Here is a 26,334-nt window from a genome sequence, read left to right on the forward strand (position 1 = left end):
GTATTGACCATCTATCATTGTTTTATTTGTCACAAGATACTCAAGGAAGTCTTTGGCCCTGATCTCACAGAGAATGATGCTATTGAAGCACAAAGGTTTCAAACCCTCTCAGAGCTCAAGATCCTTAAAAGTCTCCCAAACCTTTCCCTGATTGCATATTTAGTGGATTTCTCAAGTACCTAGCAATCATGGCTAAAAGCAAATCTTGAAAACAGCAACACAGTTAGAAGGATGATCATTTGATGGACTTTACTGTACACACTGAGTGTGAGGTGGTAGCAAAGTATCTTCAGGTAAGGTAAATCAATGTTCAAATTAATGATTGCCTCATAAATCTGGGTGTATTGAGCAAGAGCCCACTCAAGCCTGTCACCCATAAATGCTCTATCATTTCAACAACTGGTTTGACCAGGGTGTAAGAATTAAAGAGAATTTTGATGCTGTGGGTATAATCCTTACCAAGTTGTTCTGGTCTCATTGCAGTTTGCTCAGCTCAGACTGTAGGTGTGTTGAAAGTATTTTTCATCATCATCTAGAACACCTGTGAGCCTCTCTTGCAACTCTCACATTGCTTAAGTATTATCAGACAGTGCCACCATCAAAAATGGAGGTGTCTTTTACATTCTTGTTCAATTTCTAAGATGAATTATAAAAAATCTGAAAAACCTTGGCTAAAGCAAGCCCAGACTGTCCAAAATGAAAGAGACATATTTTGGACACAGAGAAGGCTCATCCTTAGATTTCCTAAAAAGGTTCTTGAACTCCCAAACTAAAGCTTCATCAACAGGTCTGATCCTATTGTAAACTTTATTTTTCTATTTGATTTCCATTGCTTGTCTTTTGATGAATCTCACAAGAGATTCTGGTGCACCTAATTGACTCATATAAATCACCAAAACCATGCCTTCACAGGCTTTCAAGATGTGTTTGTGACCTGTGCTGCGCCAACCACTGTCAGGCTTTTACTTGAAATTCATCCAATTTACTTTGTCCTTGACTCCTCATCCTTCACAGGTAGATATGGTAGATGAGAAAACATTCCAGAAATCCCACCATGACCCAAAACTCTTCAAGTTCAACCAGGCATAAGTCTTAAAACTCAATAGTTCTAGCTTAACACAAGCCCCACCAACTGCAGAGACAACCCCCGGAGCCTGCAGAGAAAGGGGGCTGTGTTGTATCCCAAAGCCTGAGGAGGCTCTCACTTTGGTAGTGACAATCTCTAGATGTCAATTTCAGCACCTCACAAGATCCAGAACTTTAATGTGCCCTTATGAAATATGAGAAACAAATTTTTCTGGTTCTTTGGTCCTCTTCAGATTTGTCTGAACTGCTCCAGAAACCAAGAATCAAGTGGATTTGTTATTTAATAAATTGAGATATCTACACCCAAACCTGCTGTGACTACATATAGTTCAGAATCACAAGAGCTAATTTCCACCACACTTGTTTGGTCGAGGCTTTCAAAGGTTCCATTAACTTGGAAACGCCCTTCAAGTCAATGTTTTCCCATGGATGCTGCGCGGTTTTATACGAGTTATGATACAAGATGAAAAAGATCATTCTGACCAACTTAGATTTTTTGAAAGAGAGGATAATGAAGTCTTTAAAAGTATATATGTAGACCCCAATGGCAAAACAGTCAAGAAATTGGATTTTCTATGCATATTCTTATCACGCGGGAATCTGTGGCTTACTTAAGCCGTAAAGTCCGTCCTTTGCAGGCTCCAAAGGATGTCTACGCTTCGAGGAAGGACTAGGTTAAGTTGATCAATAGGTGGGTCCTCAACATTGATCCGAGTGATCTTTTGGCATAAAAAGAAAAAGAAACCACGGAGATATCTGTCCGAGGATACCGCCTTTGGAGGGTCCTCAACCTAAGTCTATGTTGATCTTCTATATTTTGGCATTGAAGCAAGCATCATTTAAAAAAGTCAGTTTTGCGTATCCATATTGATCAATTGTTAAACTGGTGTGAAATGCCTTTATTCTGATCAGTAGATCAGTAGTCAAGAATTATGATCAGATGATACATAAAAGAAAGCTAAGTGATGTGAAAAAATAACTCCTTGAATGCTTTAAAAATTTATTAATTAATTGATTGATCCATCCTTGGCCCTTGGGTGTGCACACAAATATATGACATAGCCAAGAGCCAAGGAATCGTAAGCAGGGTTTGATCACGTATGTACAGTCAAACCGGAAAAGCTTGCCACCAATTCCCCGCCAATTTGCTCGAGTTTTGCGGGCAAAATCGGTCAAGCTTTTCCGGTTTGACTGTATGTACATATGTAAAAGGAGGACCCAGGCATGCACTACATGAACATAGTCCCCAAAATTGGCCCAAAAAAAGCCAAATTCCGACGTGCTCCAGGCCGGATTCCGACCGATTTGGGGAGTCTCATATGTATACTAAAAAAAAAATCCGACAAAATTTGTGACTATCATTTCTTTCTATACCAGCAGGTCACAAACAGATGTATTATGTATCTACAATTTATATACAATCTATTTTTTCTTGCTACGTTGACTAGCAAGGTTACAATTGAAGGTTTTGATATTGTAATCTGAAGATGCCATTGCATCTACCATCTGACTTATACTTTCTGGCAACAAAACCATCCCCGAGCGCGGCTCATCTAAGTTGGAACCTCTTGTTTCAGGGAAAAGATAGTGAATTTTTGAAGCTTCGAGATGAGCAAACATGTACTCGTGAGGCTTTCCAGAAACATATGACATAGCAATGGGCATGTCTGGTTGGTGCGAGTAAAGTTGGGCTGAGATGTAGGAGAGCTTGTCTCGCTTCGTAGCACTTGCGACCCATCGATGTTTATCATTGATATATTCATAGACTGCCAAAACTTTACCAATGTAAAGTTTCTGAACCAAACATGTTAATGTTATATCATTTGAAAATTGATCGACATAAACTCACATTGTTACATATTGCCAGGAAGAATTTCATTGGCTTGATGGGATTTGTGACAGAGATCACACCATTTCCAACCAACCAGCTCATATCGCGACTGGTTGTAGTATTCCTTTGAACATCAGCCAAGCTCAGCTTGACATGAATGTTCCAGCGATGCATGCGGGAAATCGACGAATCAGTTGCTGTGTTGGAATCTTTGACTAGCACAGCAACAAGCTTGCTACACTCGCTTGGCGATAAGGTATCAGTGCTGGATACAGACCCAATGACATCGTTCAAATGCTTTCTCTTTCGTTCGTTTCCGTGTTTCTTTTTTACTTCACTATCATGCTTTTGACGAATCTCGACAATGGACGAGATGTTTAAAGCAGTTCCAGTGCTGTTGGTGAGTCTACACAATGCGTCAGTCGCTCACTTATCAGCTTCTTTGTGAGTTTGCTCATCGGGCACTACAAGTAAAAGATGGCCAGTAATCAGTGAATGGTATGGTATTGGGTGAAGAGGAATTGAACATACATGGGGTGTTCAAAAGATCAGACAAAGTGAGGCGTGCTCGATTGAGATGAGTTTCCACCACCGCATTCTCGTCGATCTCAGTGAGTTGCACATCCAATTTTTGTCGCTCCCCCATCATTGCGGCTGCAGTCTCAAAAACTTCGCTTTCGTCGGTCTCGGACGGGTCGAAACGATACACTACTTCAATGTCCCTTGAACGACTTTCAGAAATGTCTGAGATGCACAGAAAGATGTCAGCTGCAATGGGAAGAACACGAACCACAGATAGTACACTCAGAAATACCTTCAGTTTGAGATGGGTCGGGTTGTGTGTCATTGTCGAAAATTTCCAAGTCGGTGGGAAGATCAACTGAGTCATCTATGGCATCAGTTGGTACATCCATACCACAAAGACGTGCGAGGTGGGTTGCTCGCTGTTCAGCAACTGAAAGGTCTTCGCGTAACTCGTGGTCTGAAGGAAAGTAACCAAGATCGCCAGTGGGTTTGTCACCCTCGTCTTCAAAACAGTGCTTGTATCCCGCGTGTATATGTTCAGAACTAGGAACTTTGAATGTCCCGGTCATGATTCCCTTGATGATCGCAAAGAGCTTGGGCACGAGCTGACGGGCATCCAAAACTGTGAAATTGGGTGAAATGATACGTAGCAAACCGAAGAGGTGTTCACACATCTCAGTGCCATGTTTCCATGGGAGGAGCGGGAATTCGGGATAGTATTCTCGGTGTGATATTATAAGTGCTATCAGTGATTCGGCAAGCTGGGTGAAAATTTTCAAACTCTGAGGCGAAATTCCGTTCTTTTCGGGGGACATCATTGAGCCAGTCTCCTGCTTTCGCTTTTGAAGATAGCTGTTCCATTTACGAAGAAAGAATGCCGCAGTCCATGCTGATCTAACACGTTCACTGTGTCCCATGTGACGATTTAACCAGGCATCACATAGCTTGCCGCACACAAAAAGATAAACTGCAAGACCAGTTCCATCAGAAAGGTTCAAGGCAGCTTTGACTGTTTCGGAAGAAAACGTCCGATATGCCCGTCCGTCGTCTTGCTTATCCGAGTTGTGTACATCGTGTTGGTAAAGTGGCGAGTTTTCAGATGTCAGAATTTCAGTCAGTTGACCAATTCCAAAGTAGAATCGACCAAATGCAAGACATCGAGCACCTGACAAGATCTGGTTGGCTGCAGTTTTTCGAGCATGCTTGGGATCTTGAACAGCCACAATTTGTCTAGGTGGCTGACCAATCAAGGGCACGTGAATCTTGACTCCTAGGCCAACAAAAGAAAACGAGAGTGTTTCATTTGCTAGATTTGCAAGCATTGCTTGGGCCGACAATTCGTTGGCTGCGCCATCTGAGCCAATTGAGAGAATATTAAGACCGGCCTTCTGGGCCAGTGAGATGGCTGTGTCATGTAAAGTCAGGATATCTTCACTCTTCTCATTGTTATAGCTTGCCAGCATTGCCACTACAAAGGTTGGTACGTTTGGAAGTGGAACCTGGATGGTGTATGCTCGTACCTGTTCAATATTTGAGAACCATTGAGATCAAAAAGGGACAAAGGGACTATCAATAAGAGATTTGTACGTACCTTGGTGCATAAAGAATCATTTTCCAATATTGATTTGACTTTGGCTTGTAAGTCCTTGGCACCACTGAACGCAACATCACCCCCTTGAGCTCCTACTATACAGCCATTATAGACGCGGAGAGTCTTTACACATACTGTCTGATCGGACCCCAATGCAAGTGGACCATTGTAGCCCAGCTTTTTGATCTGTTCAGAGATGCGTACAAAGTTTGAGAGGTCGAGTCCATCGGCCAACTGCATTCCACTTAATCGCTGTGTTTCCCGCAAGCTTCGAGCGTCTCGTGAGTGTAGATTTGCTCGTACAAAACGACCAGCGGCGGGGCTGATTGCCCATAGAGTCATTGTAAAGTCGTCCCATGGTTGTTGAACCCTCAATCCGCGAAGTGATTTTCCGTCCTTTTCGCGTGTGGCTCGTGATGCAACTGCTTTAACAAGTCCTTCAAAAACATCCATGTTCTTGAACAATCCAGCTGAACCGTGGGTACCCAGAGTTGACCAGAATCGTGGATCGCCTGAGTTTGAGAGAGTTTCTAAGGATAGATTGAGGTCGCGTAACTCTTTGTACTGTTGCATCCGAGGATCAAAGCCAGTACTTTGCATCAAGGTGTCTTGTATGTGCTTCACGGCATTGCCTTCGGCATACTTTCTACTGACTGCTTTTCTAAATGATTTGTCCTTACGCAACTCCCAACACGGATTACAAACAGTGGCATGTCTTGCATTCGAGGTGGGAACAAATTTTGTGCATTGGGTGGAATGTATAGTTTTCAGTTCACCTTTTCGATCGATTCTCCAGGTCGCTTCAGCTTGAAGAACACTTTGTAGCTGAGTGACTTGCTTAGTGGTGAGTTTGCTTTCTTCTCTAGTCTTAAATAGCTCTTCACAGACTACCCATCTTGGACGGCTACCATGGTATTCTGAGGGTGACCCAAGGATGCAGTCGATAATAAGGAAATCAGTATCCGGTCGAACCCACGTATCATCATTCATTCCGGCACATGGAACACCTTGGATTTGACTCTTTGGCTTTGGACAAGGGTTTGCTGTGGGAACCGCGTCTTCTGCTGGTCTCTTTTTGAAGAAGTCAGTTAGTGGTCTGGTATTTTTTGGTGCGTTTGTTATTGTGATACATTTGTCTGATGGAGGTCACATGTCTTCATCAGTGTTTGTCACATATTGTTTGTATCTTTCAAGTGTGATGATATAAAGAGAAACTCACCACTTTTCCAGTGATCATTCACAGGCTCCGTACGGCCTTGTGACATCTTGATTCCACGAGCACCACAGTGACAGTAAAATAGTTTATCTCCATTGATAGGCTCAAATTGACAACGGGTACATTGAGAAGTTGGTGTGTTGGCTGGGCAACGTGCCATGAGGGCTTGAATAGTGCTGGGGCCTTTGGTTTTAGGAAGCATTTTACACGCTTGGAATGATGAGTTTTTATGTAGATTAGATAGACTGTGGATTGATTTCTTGAAGCAATTTTGATAAATTGAGATTTGTGTGTTGAAGTTTTTTTCAAACCAGATTTTAATGCATTTTGCTGCATTCTACAGCATTTTGTGAGATTTTACTCTATTTTACTAGATTTTACTGAATTTCATGGGAATTCAATAGATTCTTGCTGGCATTTAGAAATCTGTAACCCTTATTTAGCCTAAGACCCTATCACTTCCGGACAGACTTCTGACCTTGTTGGACTTTCAAAAACCGCCCTTTGCGTGGACTATGATCCTGCCAAATTTTTTTTGGTGGGGACTATCATTTTTTGTCTCATGTGAATTTCCGTCCTATTTTGGGGAGTATCATTTTGCCTGTTTTGGCCCAAAATTCCGCCCTAAGTGGGGAGTAACATACCATAGAGCATGCCTGGGTCCTGTAAAAGGATCCTTGAAGCTCTTTTATAGTGTTTTTTTTAGGTTCAATATCTTCAAGATATGTACAAATTCTAAAGAAATCGGCTTAAAGAATATCATGGCTGTGCTAGACTCGGGTCGTGGATATGGTGATGCAATTGGTTTATGAGAAAGCAGTCTGAAGGAATTAAAGAAATCGCATAAAATGAAATGTGTGTATGTACAATGTATGTACTAAGCTTGGAGGGAGCGAACGGGCGTTCTTGGATAGTTTAGGAGATCACAAATCGGTCGGTCAGCTGATTTCTTCCTCCCACCCGAATCTTAAACCTTGATCTTTTTCTGACTTAAAAGTTCAAACCATCTCTCTTTTAAACCTGTCAAGACTCAAAATGAAAAGAGTAGAAAAGAGTCATCTGACTTTTGAAATTTAAACTTTAATTATTTCGTTTAAGTCCTAATTTTTACTGATCATCCCGGTGGATCGACCGGCTCTTTTATGTACATCCCGAATTAAATTCAAGCCGAGGCTGTGAAGAAACGTCAAGTTGGTGATCTCTCAAGTTGAGGAGGCGGGTGGGAGTATTTATACTCCATGCTCTCTTTCTACATCTTTCTTTTGCCGCACACATCCATCTTCTTCATTTCGAAAAAAAGAAACAAACCAATCATCTTTCAACTCATCAAAGAGGGTGTTTTTATTTTTTTAAATTTCATCTTCACAGCTAAATCACGATATATATCTTCATAAAAGATTTACAACCTGCAACAAAAGCATTTGGTATGTGCGTGATTATTTTGATTTCTTTAAAACTATAAAAATTGGGGATCTTCTTTTACATATGTATGAGTTCTTGAGTCATCAAGATTTGATAACCCTCAGGCTCAGATGAATGTCGATCATAGATAGATATATCAAGGATTGACAACTTTTTAAGTACACAGGATTACTGATTTTGTTTCTTGTCTATACTTCTTGATCTGTATATGATATTAAAGTAAAGCATTGCAAAGAAAACCTTCAAACATCATTCCAAGCTTCCGAATTCCCCCGCAACCGAGTTTTACAGTAAACAACTCATCGAAGCTCGGTTGTATTCCGTCGGATCGTTCCATCAAGTTTCAAGTTGGTACGAATTTTTCATTCTTCTGATTCTTTTTTCCTCTACATAGTCTCAAATTTCTCTCTCGTTCTTGGTTTTTTTTGGGTTCTTAATCGATGATGATCAAGTTTTGCATATAAAGCTTTACGATCGAAGAGTATCAAGAAGATAAGAGCTTTTGAGATCGATAGATATCAAGTTTGGTTGATGATAATTAAATCAAATCCTGCAGTCTCAAAAGATAACGTAACGTTTTTTTTTACAAAATCTTAACTAGTACCCTGTTTCATCTGTCTTTCAAACTTGATCGATGTCTTGGTATGGGTTTGTACGTAGAATTGAAGTGCAACGTGTTCTGAATGTAACACTCCACCCCCCCCCCCAAAAAAATGAATGTCGGTACATCTTCATGAGACTTTCGGTTGATAGGATGATCTTCAGCATCAAGATAGGAACTTTAAAGTCAAGTTTTTTATATTGGTTTTCTCTAATCATGAACTATGAAGATGATTTTTGGATGAAAAGAGCACAGGATTCAACAAGGTAGGATGCTGGTTGAATGTTTGTGGAGAGTTTTGAATTCGTTTACTACATATCTCTTTCAAGCTCCTGGATGATACATATCCTGTGTGTGTGTGTGTGATTGTCGGCTGTTTGATGAAGTTGGTCAATGAGAATCGGATTGATGTTCTGAGTTGACGTCATGATTGAATTTAAAACTTTACTTCAAATTCACTTTCTTGACTTATCCGAGTTATCATCGATCGAGAAGCATTCATCTTACCCCATCTTATACTTAATACATACTCTTACATCTCTTGGTTTCTTGGTTTCATCCATTTGACTCTACAAAAAGAAGTTAACAAGAAACTGTTTAAATTCAAATCGAATTGAATGTCAACTCTTTAAAACTTGTTGTGGATCCTCTTGACTTCCATCCTGATCGATTCTTCTTTCACTTCACAGACAATTTCTCATTTAAATCAGGACCTCCTTTGATCAGTTCTTACTTATACCTCATTCTAACTGACTTGTCGTTGAGATACTCCTTTGATCTCAACTTCAGAATCAACCTATCACCATTTATGTAGACTACTGGTGCTTCTTAACTTATCACTCTGTACATCCTCTTCGAATGATGATCTAATCCGATATACAAAAGATCATTGTTAGGAAAAGGCTCATTGTACAAATCAGAAAAAACCCAATTTCCATTCTCTGGTATAATTTCATCATTCTTTCCTATCATTTCTGACCTCTTCTCTTCTGACATTTCTCATTTGAATTGTCACATATCAATCATCATTCCAAAGCTCAAACTCTCAAGAAGAGCCCATGATTGACATCTTTTGGTTTGTTTATTTGTTTTCAGCCCAAATCGAATTTAGCATCATCCTAAACTTCTAAGCTTACGGAACTCTGGCCTGTATCATCATCATCATCCATCCATCCCTTAATAAGGTTTTCTGTATCGATTCCTCATCCAATCCTAAAGAATACCAACAACTTCCCCAACAAAATTATATCCATCATAATCTCTCGACAGTGTGAAATCCAATTGGACTCTTCTCATCCACCACTCAGATTAAAATCGTAATTACTTGAAAAAATGTCAGTCGGAATTGTTCTGTTCATTGAACTTGCAACTCTCATCAAATACTAAATCTTTGATTCTCTTTAATCTCATTTCTTAGATCACTTTGGCCTTTCTTGCACTATAAGTTTTTGTAAAAAGTAAAAGTGAATTTATCGATCAAAACTCATCACATCATGGTATGTCCCCTTTTTTCCTTGGCTTGTCTGATAATGATGCAATAACTGATCATGTGACCTATCCTATGGCTCAACGTAGCAGGCCGTATCAATTATTTGTGCATCCCCTCCGCTTCTCAAGCCAACGCCTATTCGTCCTGTTTGTAGAAGAGCAATTGAAGCTCAAGCAGAAAAAATCGAGGTCACCCCTCTCCAACCTCGACGTGCTGGTCCTACAGAACGCCGTCCGAGTATGCTGCGAGCTACTACTCTTGGTTTGTTCCTCTTTCTACCGAGCTTGACTGCGCTTCGTACATCAATTACTGACATGTTTTGCACATCACTCTTATCATAGACGGCCGAAGTTTAGAAGAAGTAATCCAAGCAGCTCATCGAGCATCACGGTATGATCAAGTTACAGTCAAAACACCTTCTACACCACAATATCAATCAACATCTTATACTTATCAATCAAGACCACATCTAAGAACCGAACGAAGAGAGTCATGGCATTCCAATTCAACAGATCATTCTTACCATCCTAATCCTCATCAACGTTCTCGTCCTTCTTCAATGGATGATGTACAAGCATACGATTATCCTTATCAGTATCCAAGCCGACATGATTATTCATTGACTAGTCATCCATATTGAATCATCTATCAGATCTCAAGTCTTTTTTTAAACTCTTTTACAATCTTTTATTTGCGAAACCGATTCGTAATTCTAGTTTTATTTTTGTTTTGACTGAATTTTTTTTTTCCCGTTTTGCTTGATCATTTTTGATACACATGCTTTTGTAAGCAAGAAGAAAAAAAAACACTAAAAAATTAAAACCAAAAGAAATTCATTTTACATGAAAGATTTTTTCTTGAATTTTTGAAAAATCATGTAGCTTACTTTTTCTTGGGGAATTGGGTAAGGAAATTGGATCTTTTTCTTTTTTTTAAAGGATAGGTTAGTTTTAATACTTTTTGGTTTTCATTTCTTGGGTTTAACTTTTATGATGAATGATTTCTTCTTGGATCGGTCTTGTTAAGTGAATCAATTATTCCCGAACATACAAATCAGATTGGGATTTTAACTCTGTAGCCTTTGAATTTTAAGATTTAGAGTTCTTTATCTCTTGGTTTTGGGTTGTTCATAAGTTGAGTTTGATATACCAAGTGAAATTAATGAGTAGCATTTGAAAAAATCACAAGGCTTGATCTTTTTCACTTATTATGAGATTGAGGCGAGTGTCAATGTCATCGCTTCTTGGTCAGGATCTCTACAATTTATCACCACATCATCAAGAGAGCACAGCTCAACCGGACCAAGATGTGATGCTAAATCTTCCCCAATCGAAACATTAAGTCTTACTGAGCTATAGATTTAGGATGTAATCATCAAAAGATTGTTCACATTTGTTCATGTAAGATCTTCTATAACACTAAATACATTCAGAAGATTTTAAATCCCCATCAACTTCCTTTGACACCGCAAAATCCATACCGCTTTATAAACATTTCTCAAGCTTTCCCTTTACATAATTCCAAATCATGTAGAGATCACCAAATCAAAGGTTTTCATGTTGGTAGTTCACTTTGACTGAATTTCTAGCACCATGAAGTGATATCAACTGATAAACGCCTCCATGACTAGACTTTCATGTGTCTAAGTAAGAATTATCAAGATCTCACTGATCATTAGACGTATTCCTAGACATTGTTCTTACATGCTACAAGATATCAGTCAAGACTGTGACGGAGTTAGACGTGCTGAACAGAGATAAGATAACTCACATCAAAGATATCACACAGACATGGCCATTTCTGAAAGCGACGATGACGAGAGAAGAAACAAAAAAAGTCAGTATAATGTGATATGGAAAACCCATGTAGAATGTAAATTCACTTACCAATTTTAGGATGAGGATCATACTCGGAAATTTGAAAATCTTCATAAACGAACCCATCAATATCATGAACCTGTTCTCTAAGTTTGATTTTCGGAAACGGTCTTGGTTGACGATCAAGTTGAGTTTGAATAGGACCAAGATGATCATTATAAAGATGTGCATCACCTAATTGAATGATCAATTCATAAGGTTCTGTACTTGTGACTTGTGAGATCATATGAACTAGTAAGGCGTATGAAGCTATATTGAAAGGTAGACCTAGACCTATATCTGCTGAACGTTGGTAAAGTATACAAGATAATCTTGGTTTGGGATTTTGATCATCTGCTCTAAGATTGATTGCATTCAAGAAAAAGTTGTGTGAGTTGAGATTTGAAATCGGTTTTTTTTTTTCGTAATGAATTGAAAAGGAACTAACAAGGTTACATAGAATTGACAAAACATATGACAAGGAGGAAGTGCCATTTTCGATAAATCGCTAGGATTCCAAGCCGTTAAAATGATTCGACGATCCGTTGGATTGGATTTAATTTTTTCAATACATTCTTTTAATTGATCGATTCCTTGATCAGTATAATCATCTTGAAAAGTTTTGTATCGAGCACCAAAATGTCTCCATTGAAATCCATAGATCGGTCCTAGATCTCCTTCAGATCTTTGATCTAATCCAATACTTTCTAAATACTTTTTAGATCCGTTTCCATTCCAGATATTCACTCCTTTGGATGATAAGTCTAGTGATGAAGTAGATCCTTTGATGAACCATAACAATTCATGGATAATAGCTTTCGTGAATACTTTTTTCGTCGTTAGTAATGGTAAGGTTGAATCTGTTAAGGTGAACCTGAGTTGTGGTGGTGCAAAGAGTGATCGACTGTTTTAAAAGAGATTTTCTTGGGGTCAGAGTTTGGTGATGGGTTTAAAGATCGGTTTAGGTTTTGAGATTTTGAGATTTAGAAATGGATTCACGTTCCGGTTCCTGTTCGATCTGGTCGATGTTGTCCTTGATCTATGACACGTCGAACGAGGTCTAAGTATTGATGTTCTTCGTGTGGTTTGTTGGTTGAGGCCATGTTGAGAATCAAGTTGGTGGTTAGAGCTGAGTCTGCTTGTCCAATTCGGAGTGACCAGATCGCGCGGGGGTGTACCGTGTTGCAGTCGCGTACCCGCAGTGACAGTCTAACACAAATCTCCACTGCTCCATCATTTCAGCTTGATATCATCTAAACAAACCTTCATCAACTTATATCATCTCTCATCTAATCCTCAAATCTTAATTAAATTCACTCGCAATGCCACCATTTGGATTCGATAGGGTAAGCCATTCACTACGAATGTACATCTGATCAGACCTTTTAAAACTGACTGATATAATTTTTTTGTTTTGATTTGAAATTTAGGGTTCAGTTCATGTGGTTCAAGTTCCAGGTGCAGGTCAAAGAGGTATTGATGGAAATCATGATGATGGTACAAATTCTCCATTTAGAACGATACAAGTTTTACAAAAATTCATTCAAAACTTTCGTATAGGTGATTCATTTATTTATCGGTAAGTTTGTTTTATCTACAAGAAAATTTTCATAATGAGAAATCCACTTTAAAAAAAAAAAGTTGAATTGAAAAGATGTATGTTTTTCTTTTTTGGTTTTTTGGTTATATAGTGATCGATTACGTACGAATTTGTTAGCCAAGGTTTATGCATTAGAAGTAGAGATGCAACATTTGATTGTTTATGATGAAGAACTAGCTCATTCTCTAACCAACTCACCTGGTGATATCCTTCCACTAGTTTGTTCATTTCAAAATTCATAGTTTTTTTTTCTTTTCATATCGTTTTATCTAACTGTTTATCTGTTTCGGTTTAGTTTGAATCGGCTGTAAGGAAAGTAGCAGAATCGATGTTGTTTCCACTTTCGAAATCAATCGAATTGAATGATGGAGATCGAGAATTAGAAATCGCGGGTGAAGGTGTAGATGATATACCTGATGTTCAAGTCACTTTACAGAGTGAGGCTCGCTTAATGCAGTTTCGTGACCTACTCGTACGTTTTCCAATCTTGCTTCTTGAGTTGATCCTGATCCTTATCCAACTAATCAATGGTGATCTTTCAAACAACCTGTTCTTTTACTTTTGAATCATAGGCACCCAACATATCTAAATTAGTACGAATGCCTGGAATCGTCATCTCAGCTTCAACCCTTTCTTCTCGTGCAACAATGTTAAGTTTGAGATGTAAAGTGTGCAGTCATCCTCAAAAGATCACAGTCCAAGGTGGTTTTACTGGATTTACCTTACCAAGAGTTTGTGCTGGAGTACCAGCTGCAGGTGATCGAAAAGAATGTCCATTGGATCCTTATGTGATTGTACATGAGAAATCTAGATTTGTAGATCAACAATCGGTTAAATTACAAGAAGCTCCTGATATGGTACCGGTTGGGGAATTACCTCGTCATATTTTATTATCGGTGGATCGCTATCTTACTGCAAGAGTCGTTCCGGGTTCTCGTATCATTGCTACTGGAATTTATTCTACTTTTAATAGTTCAGGAAAAAATCAAGGTGCGATTGCATTGAGACAACCTTACCTTAGAGTGGTCGGATTAGAGATTGATCGGGATGGTAATGGAGTTAATGGAAGAGGACGACAACAATTCACGGTTGAGGAAGAAGATGAATTTAATGCGATGGCTCGTAGTCAAGATTTCTATCAACGGTTTACTGATTCGATTGCTCCTTCGATTTATGGAAATCAAGATATTAAGAAAGCAGTGGTTTGTTTATTGATGGGAGGATCTAAAAAGATTCTGCCAGATGGAATGCGATTGAGGGGTGATATTAATGTGTTATTACTTGGTGATCCAGGAACGGCTAAATCTCAATTACTCAAGTTTGTAGAGAAAGTTTCACCTATTTCGGTTTATACATCTGGAAAAGGATCATCAGCTGCAGGTTTGACTGCATCTGTTCAACGAGATGCTCAATCAAGAGAGTTTTATCTTGAAGGAGGTGCAATGGTTTTAGCAGATGGTGGAGTGGTCTGTATAGATGAATTTGATAAGATGAGGGATGAAGATAGAGTAGCGATTCATGAAGCGATGGAACAACAAACGATTTCGATTGCTAAAGCTGGGATTACGACGATTTTGAATTCGAGAACAAGTGTTCTGGCTGCTGCAAATCCAGTGTTTGGAAGATATGATGATATGAAGAGTCCAGGAGAGGTTTGTACTTTTATTTTTCCCCATACTACTTTTTTAGGTTTAGACCTTTACTGATATTCTTGGATTGGCTTACTTGCGCTTTTTGGATCCACTTTTTAGAACATCGATTTTCAAACTACGATTTTGTCTCGATTTGATATGATTTTTATTGTTAAAGACGAACATGATGAATTACGAGATCGAGTAGGTTGACCTCCATTTGATCCTCACCTATCAATAGTGTAGCTCATCTTTCCGTTTTTTCCTAATACTTCATAGACAATTGCAAGACATATCATGGCTTTACATATGAACCGAGCTACTGAAGCTCAAGCTCAAGGAGAAATTGATTTAGATAAGATGAAGAAATTTATATCGTTTGCTAAGTCGTAAGTGATATAGATTCTACAATTAAGTTAATATTGAACAATGTCTAATCTTTTGAGACGATGGTTTTTTTGGATTAGACGATGTGCTCCAAGACTTTCACCTGAAGCAGCAGAGAAGTTAAGTTCACATTTTGTTTCGTTAAGGAAACAGGTTCAACAGGTTGAGCGGGATAACAATGAGAGGTCTTCTATACCGATCACTATCAGGTGAGTTGTATCCCAATCCTTGTCCGATTTTCACTCTTTGTGTGTTGTATAGAGTAGAATACTGATGGATGCTTTATGAATCAGACAACTTGAAGCTATCATTCGAATATCAGAATCATTAGCGAAATTAACCCTAAGTCCAACTGTACAAGATCATCATGTAGAAGAATCGATTAGATTATTTAAATTTTCAACTATGGATGCAGTTCAAGCTGGTAATATAGAAGGGATCAGTAAAGGAGAATTACAAGAAGAAATCACGAAAGTAGAAGCTGAGATTAGAAGGCGATTACCGATTGGTTGGAGTACGAGTTATGCTAGTCTTGTTAAAGAGTTTGTTCAACAACAAGGTTATAGTTCTCATTCACTTGAAAGAACTTTATATATATTGGATAAAAGAGAAGTGATTAGGTAATTGAGTTTTTTTGTTTCCTTTTGTCTTGATCTATGTATGATGAAAATAATTAACTTTTTTTTAACTTTTTGTGGTTGTTTTGATTTTGATAGGTTCACAGGACAGAAAAGAACTGTACAAAGAGTTGGGGCTTGATAAATGATTTTGATTCTAGGTTTTGTGATTGTAAAGAAATGGATAGAATTAATCTCACAGAGTGACTTTATCCTCCAAATCACTTGCTTAAATTGGGCTGCTATTTTTTGATATCTCCTTTTGAAAATTTGTTGTATTATTTTTTGGGATTTTTTTTATTTGGATGGCATTAATTGTTTATAGCGCAAATTTGTTTGCTTGAAAATATCTTTGAGGTTAAAAAGTATTGATTTATTTATGAAAGATTGAGTGAGGTGTGGCTGATCAAAAGGGTATTATTACAAAACCTTGCTTAAAGTTCCTTGATGACTAATCTGTGCACTTTGCTTGACTTGCAAGATGGGTGGCTGAATGCTGCCTGATCTATTGAGTTTCTGTGAGTCTGAAATGACTCGGGTATTTAATATTGACTCGAAGACGGTACGGTACCAAATTTCGTCATGATCGATCACAGGCCGCGCGTCGTCATAGACAATTGGTTCGATCATTAACCTCATTCTCAAATAGTCAAAACGAATCCTCACACAAGAATCATAATACCGGTCATCAAAGTCGTTTACCTCAAGCTTCTACTACGAATTCTCACCAATTGTTTTAATTCAAAATGGTTAGTTTATAGGAAGCCTGCAATGAACTTTCCATTTCGAGTTGTATAGATAGATCGCTCTCAAATCAAAAGAAATCGCAACTTCTTCACTTCAGAATCAACCTGTAGAAGCTGACTATTTATATGCTTTTAGTCAATCATGGAATTAAACGGTGGCTCCGTCATAGCCATGGTGGGAAAAGATTGTGTAGCGATTGCTTGTGATCTTAGATTGGGAAACCAAGCATTGACTGTAGCTTGTAACTTTGAAAAGGTGAGTTGACTTCTTCTTAGGCTTAGTAAGTCAGATTGCTGATATGGTTTTGTGGATTTACATAGGTCTTTCCTGTGACGGATAAGGTTTATATTGGTCTTCCTGGACTTGCTTCTGATACTGTGACTCTGTTCGTAACACTCAAGATACTTGCGAAGTTGAAAAGAAGATGATTTGGAATGCTACTCTAATCCTTCATTTCAAATTATAGGAGACAACAATTTAGACATCGAGTTAATATGTACAAGATGAAAGAAGAACGTACAATCGAACCGGAGACCATGGCACATTTGGTTTCGTCTACATTATATCAGAAACGGTAAGTGAGAAAGAACTCTCTGATAAACTTGTAAGGTGATGAGCTTACGTTTTTTCATCCTTATAGTTTTGGGCCTTACTTTGTTGAACCTGTGATTGCTGGATTGAATTCTAAAAACGAACCGTTTATTGCTGCTACTGATCTGATTGGATGTATCAAGTAAGTCATCGATCTAGATCATTTTCCTCAACATCTTGATAGTACTCTGATTGAGAATCTCTCAGTTTTGCCAAAGATTTTGTGGTCTCAGGAACAGCTTCAGATAAACTGTTTGGAATGGCAGAAGCACTCTGGGAACCTAATCTAGAACCTGAAGATCTTTTTGAGACGATTAGTCAATCATTGATGAATGCGATGGATCGAGACGCTTATTCAGGTTGGGGAGCAGTGGTTTGGATCATTCAGAAAGATCAAATCATCAAACGAGTTTTGAAGAGTCGAATGGACTGAAGATGTCTTGTGTTAATGTTTTGTTTACTTTTAAATGTTTTTATCCTAAAGTTGGGTTTCCAAAAATTTTCAATATGGGCAATCATTTGCAATTGCTTAAGATTCATTTAACGACTCCTCTTGCTGAAGGTGGTATGGTAGCCTTTTGATTATAATTCTGCTCACACAGTGTTCCACTAAAAGATCAGCCACTGATTCAAAGGCTGATCTGAAGTCGAATCATCCGAAGTAGATATGGAAATGCCCCTGATGAAAAACTCCCGGGAGCCCTTGTAAGGTAATCCATATGGAGAAGGTCTGCCACTCCTCATGGATGGGCATATATTTTGTGGCTCAACAAAAAGCGATAAAATGTGGTTGTGCATTAGAATCAGTTGCAATTTTGAACTTGAGATCCAACTTTGACGACTCCATTGGACCATAAGCCTCACAACTAAGCATGTCAGCAAAATTTAAGTCCCAATTGCTGCCACATTTATGCGTCTTGAAACTTGGGCATGAGTTCTGGGTTTTGAATTACGAGTTCATCATCATTGCAGTAATTTGATCTTGTCTAGGTGCTCAGGGCTGAAGGGTTGATCATTGAACATCTCATATACCCAAGGTCTGAAATGCTTTACTCTGAGTTCTTTTTCATCAATGATGGTAACTTATAAACTCTGAGGAGGTGAGTTCTTTCGAGTAGGTACCACTCAAGCAAATATCTTTGCAGTGAACCCCAATTCACAATCCAGTTGGCTAATTCCTGTCTGAAAGGATTTAGCTCATTTACATAAAACTGGCGTATTCCCTGAGGATAACTTTGAGAGTTACACAACCATGGCGGTACCCTTGCATAGCTTGCAAAGATTTCCAAAGATGAACCAAAGATTGTGAATTTTCTCTCCAAGAAAGGTAAATGAGATTGAAGAGATGGAATCCCTATATTTGTTAGGCGAGGCTCGGTGTAAACTACCACTTACACACATACAATCAAACCTTGCACCCTTACAACTTGCCCAGATTCTTCAACTTTTGATCTGTAGTCACATCTGATAAATCCTATATGATGCCAATAGTAAACATGAAGGACAAAGTGCAATGAAGTGAGGCGAGGCAGGGTGAATTGAATGAACACTGATCTAAGACTGGCATAGTTTCTGAATCTGTAAGGTTCTGATAACAAAGATGGCCAATGAACCAAACACGCCATTGATTTTGCTTTTATAATAACTAAGCAATTCCTCTAAATAAAATTTCTCTAATCAAATTACAACATTTTCCTACATTTCTATCATGGGTAATCTCAATCACAATTTAACAATTTATTCAAGACTACATTCAAAAATGATATGAACTTGAACAAATTTATCTTGTATTTTTTAAGCTTTCGTTCGTGATTTTTTCTTCAAGGTTGGAGTACTACCTCTCGATTCACCAAGATCAGCAGCCCCGTTTGAATTAACTTCGTCTGTTTTACGTTTGCGAGCTTTAGCAGCCGGAGCTTTACCGTTAGTGGGCGCGTTGTTGTTCGTGTGGGTTGCGCTTGGCGGTTCACACTCTTCTTGCTCGCCGTCCTTTGCATCTCCTTCTTTCTTTGGCTTCACAGTTCGTTTACGCATCAGCTCTTCAGTATCTTCAGGATCTAATTCTTTGACAATCAATTGTACAAGTGTGTTGCACCGACGCATGATTTCTTGTGGGGTTCTTGACTTTATAAACCAATCGAATCTGACACGCAAATGAAAGACGTATGAGTAAAGAATTGGTTTCCTAATAGTGTAAAGATTCGGTCAGACAAACCTGAATAGAGGGCTCTCGATGATATCCTTCTTGATCAACTCCCAAACTTCTTCCTTACCAAGTCCATGCCGATGGAGCTGTATTAACAGGAATCGGTCCTCTTCTTCACTGTAACTCTTACCCTTGGTTTGATTAAGGTAATGAATCTTGAGATTTTGCATGGGATGTTTGACACTACTGATCTTTTCTTTAAGGAGCTCTTCCGTTCGGTCAGCTTTCTTTCGTTTGGCTTCTGCCTGTTCAATTTTGGTGATGAAGCGTGCATGATCTGGATATCATAGAGTTTTCATCAGTGATGTGATCATGACGCAACTTATAATCAGCTGAAGGAAGAATTACCCTCGATCTCTTCGTAACGTTGCCAGAAGACCTCAGCGTACTCCTGGACTTCTTCTCTGGTCTTGGTATCTATCTCTGATGCAATCAAATCATACGCATCCCTAAAAATTGCGCAGTTAGCTAGCGATACCTACAAAGTAAGACCGGCGGTGGAGAAACACTTACCGCGCATGTAATTCGCAGCCTTTGATGAAATTCAAAAAATCTCTGCGTGACCAGCTCTCGAAACCGAGAGATTGCATTTCTGCCTTTTCAGCCAATTCGTCTTCGGTGAGAGGTTTGGCTAGCGATTCACGAAATGCGGGTAGTTGTCAGTTATATATAAAACACAGTCCATAACTCAGCACCGTGCAGTGTCATTATCAGCGGAATACATTACCATTGTCAATTTCCGCTTGTAAATCTTGTCTCTCTTTCTCTAACTCCTCTGGATCAGGGTTCTCGCCCTCTTCTCTCTCTGGTAGTTCTGCTTTGATTCCTTGAGTTTTCTAGAGCAGGGAAGCACACAGGACGCTAGGTTTGAGCAAAAGACAGACGCGTGTGCGAGACTTGAGGTCCAGAAGAGTACACACCTTGAAATGTAGATCTGCTCGGTCTTGTAGTTCGATGAAGCGAGGTGGATAGAATTGCCAATCTGACCTGTGAGCAGCGAACACGATGAGTATGGAGCAGGTAAAAGATGTACAATGACTTCAGAATACGTGACGTACGTGTTAATCTTCTTTGGTCCTTTCTTCTTCTTGGGAACCGCAGGCCCACCCCTCAACATATCTCTGAAAGACATATTTTCACTGTAATTCATTTTCCGCTCTCGTTTAGCGGGCTCGATCCAAGTCATACTGATCTTCTTCTTGGCCTGTCCATTAGCAGCGTAATTTTCACCTTCCCACTGCTGAGTGTTGGTTTCAGTTTTGAAGTTGGCGAGGTCATCAAAATCCAAGCCAGAATATTTGGCATTCAATTCCGCCGTCCGTGCTTCACCTCTTGTGATGATAGACTCAATGTCTTCATCGACCAGCATGGTTTCCTTGTTATTGATGATCTTCTCCGCCCCATGCTGAATCATATCTACGAGGACTTCCTTACTTTGACCTAAGCACGGTGGGACAATTGAAGTAAGTAGACGTCGCATTGGAATGAAAAACTATGATATAGGTGTAAACACCGACCTTTTTGAGCCACGTTGGCTCTCCCTTGCTGAATGACTAACTGATCAAGTCTCAACTTTTGTGCAGCTCTTTCAAGCACTTTTTCTTCCACCGCGTTTTCAGTAACAAATCTAAACACATAGACCTGCTTCTTTTGCCCAATACGATGAGCTAAGGCCCAGATGATTACCATCAGGTTCTTGTACCAATAAAATTGAAAGCAAATTTGGCAAAAAGTGTCTCACCGCGATCCATGGCCTGTAGATCTGCCTGAGGATTCCAATCGGAGTCAAACAGGACGACTATATCGGCAGTGGTCAAATTGATTCCCAAACCACCGGCTCGCGTGGTCAACAAAAAGATGAATTTCGAGCTTCCTTCTTTGTTGTATTCATCGATTGCGCCAATACGCTCCTCGTGCTGAGTGCTACCATCGATCCGACAATATTCTGGGATATGATAATGGATCAGTCTCAGATGTACGTGTTCTAGTAATGTAGATCGAAGGCATACCGTATTCCCGGAACAGACAATAATCTTCCAAGATGTCGAGAACACGACTCATTTGACTAAAGATGAGTACCCTCGATCCCTTGGCTTTCATAGCTTTGAGTAATTTATCGAGTATGATCATCTTTCCACTGTTGAATACAAGATGTTCATCAGTGGTGAACGGAGGCCCAGGTTCCTGCAACGAGTAGTAATTTTATATTAGATATTTGATCCGCGGCTCGCTTGATCAAGCAAAATGAAGAGAGGGACGTAGACTGACAGCACCATCGAACAGGTAAGGATGATTACAACATTTCCTAAGCTGCATCACCACATTCATCAATCGAGTTTTACCCTCCTTTTTGCCTGTAACCCCATTGACTGCATCAATGTCTTTCTCTAAAATCATCTTGTACCATTTTCTCTGCATCTCAGTCATTCCTACATAAACATTGATTTCTTTTTTCGGTAGTAAACTTTTTTCTACATCTGCTTTGACTCGTCTCAGTAAAAACGGCCTGAGAACTTTGTGTAACTGTTTGACTACACTATTTTCCGCATCCGACGATGACTCGGCGTTAGTACCTCGTTCACGCTGAAACCACGCGTCAAAGTCTTCACTACTACTGAACACATCTGGCAAAAGACTAAGAAGACGATGAAAATAATCAGATGATTGGGTATAACATCACGACAAGGGGAGTGAATTGGAAACTGAGAGGCAGATCACGAAGGACTGACAAGTTGAGGAGTGCCCAAAGCTCTTGCAAGTTGTTTTGTAACGGCGTCCCAGTGATCAAAAGCCTGGCTCGGCTTTGAAATAATCGGACGATCTGACTAAGCATAGAATCGACGTTTTTGATCCGATGGGCCTCATCAATGACAATATATTCCCAAGCCACACGTTTCAAACTTCCCTTTTCCCTCAAACAAAGCTCATAAGTCGTGAGGATAACATCGAAATCTTGAGTGAGAATTTTAGTTTGACAAATCTCATTACGTTCTTCTTTGCTTCCTTTGAGTGAAACGATGTTAAAACCAGGTACCCAGAAATTGAATTCTCGGTGCCAATTATCCAAAGTAGATTTAGGAACGATGACAAGGTGAGGTCCAGCGAGAGATCGATGATGTTTTAAATACCCAAGAAAGGAGATTGTTTGTAAAGTTTTCCCTAATCCCATTTCATCGGCTAGAATACCGTTGATACCGTTATGGAAAAGTGATACCATCCAATTCAAACCCTGAATCTGGTAATCTCGCATAGTTCCGCCTTTCACATCTATGATGGAATCACAGCGAGAAAAAGTCAATCCATTATCTTCAGAATGCTGGATTGAGTTAAAAACACCTACAGCTAGGTGATTCAGTGAAAACAAATGGTTCGTCATCCGCGGTTGCATCCTCAGGGTTTTCTTTGTCCCCACTCTTTTCAGCTGCCAGTAACTCTTCATCTTCCTCCTTTTCAGTCTTTCGTTTACGATTCGAACCTTTGGCCCTACAGCAATGTAAATCAATGCAATCAATTCACTTAGCTCAGGTATGCGTGATGGGATTCAAAAGTCACGCGTCGGAAGTGTCCTCCAATTCCACCCTCCCCTTGACTCACTTGGCTCGATTATTGATATTGATCGTGGCTTTTTCACTCTCAGCCAAGAGTTTTGCAAATTCAGGTTCCCTTTGGGCCTAGGGATCAAAAGGAAGATGTAAGAACTCGTGTGCCATGGAGGTCATTCTAAGTGGTTGCATACCTTTAGGTCACAGAAGTGACGGAATAAATCTGTCTGACCCAGAAGGTAGCTAAAACGTTTGATGCTATCTGCTACCTTACCCGCGTCTACTTCTTTCCGACGCGAGTTCAGGTTCGCATCTCGAGCCTCGCGGACTGCCTTTTGATCCTAGATGACCAACCACAGAGAGTGTGTTAAGTTGTAAGACCGATGAGTTTTGTACAAAAAAATAGGCCAGTTGACTCACTTGACGCGCTATTGCGCGATCAGCTTTCTCTGAGTCTATCCTGAGTTGTCGAGGGGTTTTACTGGGAGAAGTCTGTGCGCATACATTCAGGTAAAAGATTGATGCAAAAATCAGACATTGGTCTCAGAGCCCCGGAAATTTGGTCAACTGACCTTGACTTGATCTTCGTCGGATTCGTCTGGGGCCTCGCTCAGTGAGTCATCATCCTGGTGCTGTTCACCACCGGGTACTGAATCTATTGGGGGTTCTGCTGTTGGTTTTTCAGACGAATCAATACTTGTAGTATCTTGACTAGCAGGGAGAGCTTGAATACCATTGGTGTCGGTTGATGTAGAAGCTAATCCAGATTTCTGGTCGTCTTTCATCGTCGTCAATTTAAAAAAGTGCTGAGCAAGTGCGCCCGGCTCAAACTCGATTCAATATGTACTTTGACGAATGAGAGTTTGTTGAGAATGCGGTCTGAGTTGATGTGATTTTGACGCTATGTTATAGACTACAAATTTATCAATGAAGGTCAATCAACCCTGGTGTGCAAATGGTGATGTGAGGGAGAAGTCCGGGATCACGGACCGACATCGCGCCTCGAGGCCAGGACCGATACAAACGAGGCCCGCAGCGGCTATGTTACATTTACATGTGCTAAAGTTTTTTTGCGGCTGACACGATTCTGAGGAAGGTCACTCGATTCTCAGCTTGGTCGGAGAAGGTCAACTTCTCAGACTTCACCACCAAAAATGGCTATCGAAATAGCCACCGATGGCGATGTCACTTCGAATGGCCAAGCTACTGGCACGACTGGCGCATCCGAAGGGATAACAGTTCCTTCTGCGGAACAAACGACTTTAGAAAACCACGAAGATGACGAAGACGAAGAGGACGGTGTCGAAGAGGCCACTGCCGGTAATTCGGGAGGTTCGTCATTGAAACCGTCGTATTTTTCAAAAGCTTTCAGACATCATTGCTCATACACCTCTCATGATTGTGATGTCTGCAGAAAAGAAGAAGAAAAAGAAGAAGAAACCCAAGAAAAAGAAAACAAATGGAGCTTGTGCACAACAAAGCTCTCCACCTCGAATCCCATTATCGAAAATTTACCCGCATGGTAATTACCCCGTGGGTGAAACTTCAGCTTATCTAGGCGATAATTCTTACCGAACTACTTCAGAAGAGAAAAGACATTTAGAACTCTTAGCAGCTCAAGAAGACCCAGAATCACCAGATAATTATAATAGTATCAGACGTGCGGCCGAAGCACACCGACAAGTTCGCAAATATGCTCGTGAAAATATAAAACCTGGTATGGGTATGACTGAAATTGCTGAAATGATTGAAAACGGAACTCGGGCTCTCATTGAGGAAGATGGACAGAAAAGAGGAATAGGTTTTCCTACTGGGCTCAGTCTTAATCATTGTGCTGCTCATTATACACCCAACGCAGGTGACAACATTGGTGGGTGATTTGGAGTTTATATTCGGTGATTACGCCTTTGATCTCATTTCAATCGATCCATAGTCTTGAAAGCAGATGATGTCCTAAAGGTGGACTTTGGCATCCAAGTCGGTGGTCGGATCGTGGATTCAGCTTTTACTATGACGTTCAATGACAAATACGATAAGCTATTGGAAGCCGTGAAAGCCGCTACTGATACAGGTGTTCGAGTACATATGGTTTTTCGTCTTGATTAATACAGCTCATACTGATCTCTTCATTCGCTGCCTGATAGGAAGCAGGCATTGACGCCAGGCTCCAAGACATCGGTGCCAAGATACAAGAGGTGATGGAATCTTACGAAGTGGAAGTAGATGGCAAGGTGCATCAAGGTACCATCTACGTGTCTCAATCTATACATATGACAAAGTTTTAACTGATTACCTTGACTGTTGCACCATTTAGTCAAGTCAATCAAAAATTTAACTGGTCATAACATCCTTCCTTACCACATACATGGTGGTAAGTCTGTACCCATCGTTGCTGACTCTGACGAGGATGGAGTCATGGAAGAGGGGGATCATTTTGCTGTTGAGACCTTTGGAAGTACGGGACGAGGTTATGTGAGAGATGATGGGGAATGCTCACATTACGCCAAGATGCCCGATGTCATCAAGCCAATCCCGTAGGTTTCTCTCACTCGGTCACATCTTGCACATAATGACCTCATCTTGACTCTTGCTTCTGTTACTTAAAGATGGAATCGCTCCAAGGCTTTGTTAAATACTATCAATAAACAATTCGGCACCCTCCCTTTTTGTAAGAGGTACCTGGACCGTATAGGAGAGACCCGATATTATCCAGCGGTATGTTTGATTCCATGGTCATCGTATTGTCTCTGCGATACTGCACGCTACTAATGATGAATATGACAAACATAACAAACGTGACAAACATGACGATGGTATAGCTTGACAAGCTGGTCGATCTAGGTATTGTCCAGGATTACCCGCCATTGAGCGACGTGCCAGGGTAAGTGAACGCTAAGCCTCTGCGATTGATTGACTTATGCTGATCATGTAATTATTCGTAGGTGTATGACAGCGCAGTTTGAGCACACCATCATAATGAGGCCCACGTGTAAGGAGGTTGTTAGTAGAGGGGACGACTATTGACCATTCCACATTCCTGAGTTTTTCTCGAGACGGGCGCAGTTCCCAATGTTGTAGTATAACAATGTCCAATTTCATCTTTATCACATTTCAGACGCTACTTCGGCATGTCTGGGATTTCTGATTTTCTAGCCTGGTGCAACAGTTAATCCCTCAAAAAGATGCTCAAGAAGCCGTTGAGCTTTGTACACATTTCGAAGTTGGAAGTGTAGGATTTGCGTCTGGCAGGCACAGCCTCGTGATCCGTTGTACATAAAGTCCGGCTATGTTGTAGATCAGTTGAAGTGAGAATGTTGGAGAACTAAATTTCCATGGGTTGTCTAAGTCTTCAATCAACCGATCTCGTAGAAAACACTTGTTGGAGGACCGAATTGG

At 40.0% G+C, this 26,334-nt stretch overlaps 7 protein-coding genes across 7 annotated transcripts; 4 read left to right on the forward strand and 3 right to left on the reverse strand.

Moving 5' to 3' along the window:
* Positions 1–2,508: 2,508 nt before the first annotated feature.
* On the reverse strand, positions 2,509–6,451 carry MELLADRAFT_90901 (uncharacterized protein; the record flags this gene model as incomplete). The annotated part of the gene is made up of 7 exons (XM_007405277.1): positions 2,509–2,880; positions 2,936–3,342; positions 3,449–3,661; positions 3,708–4,962; positions 5,034–5,545; positions 5,810–6,169; positions 6,253–6,451. The coding sequence occupies 7 exons, from the start codon at positions 6,449–6,451 to the stop codon at positions 2,509–2,511; spliced, it is 3,318 nt and encodes a 1,105-aa protein (XP_007405339.1).
* A 2,305-nt stretch (positions 6,452–8,756) lies between these two features.
* Positions 8,757–10,614, forward strand: MELLADRAFT_70796 (uncharacterized protein; the record flags this gene model as incomplete). Its single annotated transcript, XM_007404974.1, has 5 exons — positions 8,757–9,216; positions 9,368–9,606; positions 9,690–9,768; positions 9,851–10,022; positions 10,103–10,614. 3 exons carry the CDS (start codon positions 9,766–9,768, stop codon positions 10,399–10,401), a joined length of 474 nt encoding a protein of 157 aa, XP_007405036.1.
* A 927-nt stretch (positions 10,615–11,541) lies between these two features.
* MELLADRAFT_51590 (uncharacterized protein) lies at positions 11,542–12,720 on the reverse strand (the record flags this gene model as incomplete). The annotated part of the gene is made up of 4 exons (XM_007405276.1): positions 11,542–11,561; positions 11,648–11,976; positions 12,066–12,521; positions 12,617–12,720. The coding sequence occupies 4 exons, from the start codon at positions 12,718–12,720 to the stop codon at positions 11,542–11,544; spliced, it is 909 nt and encodes a 302-aa protein (XP_007405338.1).
* Positions 12,721–12,889: 169 nt separating this feature from the next.
* On the forward strand, positions 12,890–16,219 carry MELLADRAFT_74054 (uncharacterized protein; the record flags this gene model as incomplete). The annotated part of the gene is made up of 11 exons (XM_007404975.1): positions 12,890–12,963; positions 13,048–13,196; positions 13,309–13,435; positions 13,513–13,609; positions 13,643–13,689; positions 13,790–14,869; positions 14,969–15,052; positions 15,128–15,237; positions 15,316–15,444; positions 15,529–15,855; positions 15,952–16,219. The coding sequence occupies 11 exons, from the start codon at positions 12,940–12,942 to the stop codon at positions 15,992–15,994; spliced, it is 2,217 nt and encodes a 738-aa protein (XP_007405037.1).
* A 521-nt stretch (positions 16,220–16,740) lies between these two features.
* On the forward strand, positions 16,741–17,623 carry MELLADRAFT_33100 (20S proteasome subunit; the record flags this gene model as incomplete). The annotated part of the gene is made up of 5 exons (XM_007404976.1): positions 16,741–16,854; positions 16,920–16,984; positions 17,066–17,173; positions 17,240–17,332; positions 17,398–17,623. The coding sequence occupies 5 exons, from the start codon at positions 16,741–16,743 to the stop codon at positions 17,621–17,623; spliced, it is 606 nt and encodes a 201-aa protein (XP_007405038.1).
* A 1,170-nt stretch (positions 17,624–18,793) lies between these two features.
* MELLADRAFT_115234 (uncharacterized protein) lies at positions 18,794–23,824 on the reverse strand (the record flags this gene model as incomplete). Its single annotated transcript, XM_007405275.1, has 18 exons — positions 18,794–19,333; positions 19,406–19,673; positions 19,745–19,845; positions 19,910–20,027; positions 20,124–20,232; positions 20,317–20,383; positions 20,455–20,836; positions 20,914–21,063; positions 21,138–21,341; positions 21,406–21,580; positions 21,665–22,031; positions 22,126–22,663; positions 22,737–22,879; positions 22,991–23,067; positions 23,133–23,279; positions 23,359–23,430; positions 23,511–23,608; positions 23,672–23,824. The coding sequence occupies 18 exons, from the start codon at positions 23,721–23,723 to the stop codon at positions 18,985–18,987; spliced, it is 3,417 nt and encodes a 1,138-aa protein (XP_007405337.1).
* Positions 23,825–24,047: 223 nt separating this feature from the next.
* On the forward strand, positions 24,048–26,057 carry MELLADRAFT_46796 (uncharacterized protein; the record flags this gene model as incomplete). Its single annotated transcript, XM_007404977.1, has 8 exons — positions 24,048–24,270; positions 24,353–24,808; positions 24,872–25,017; positions 25,083–25,179; positions 25,253–25,472; positions 25,545–25,653; positions 25,758–25,819; positions 25,881–26,057. 8 exons carry the CDS (start codon positions 24,093–24,095, stop codon positions 25,960–25,962), a joined length of 1,350 nt encoding a protein of 449 aa, XP_007405039.1.
* Positions 26,058–26,334: the final 277 nt, after the last annotated feature.

The sequence above is a fragment of the Melampsora larici-populina genome (assembly GCF_000204055.1).
Source record: "Melampsora larici-populina 98AG31 unplaced genomic scaffold MELLAscaffold_3, whole genome shotgun sequence".
Classification (NCBI taxonomy): domain Eukaryota; kingdom Fungi; phylum Basidiomycota; class Pucciniomycetes; order Pucciniales; family Melampsoraceae; genus Melampsora; species Melampsora laricis-populina.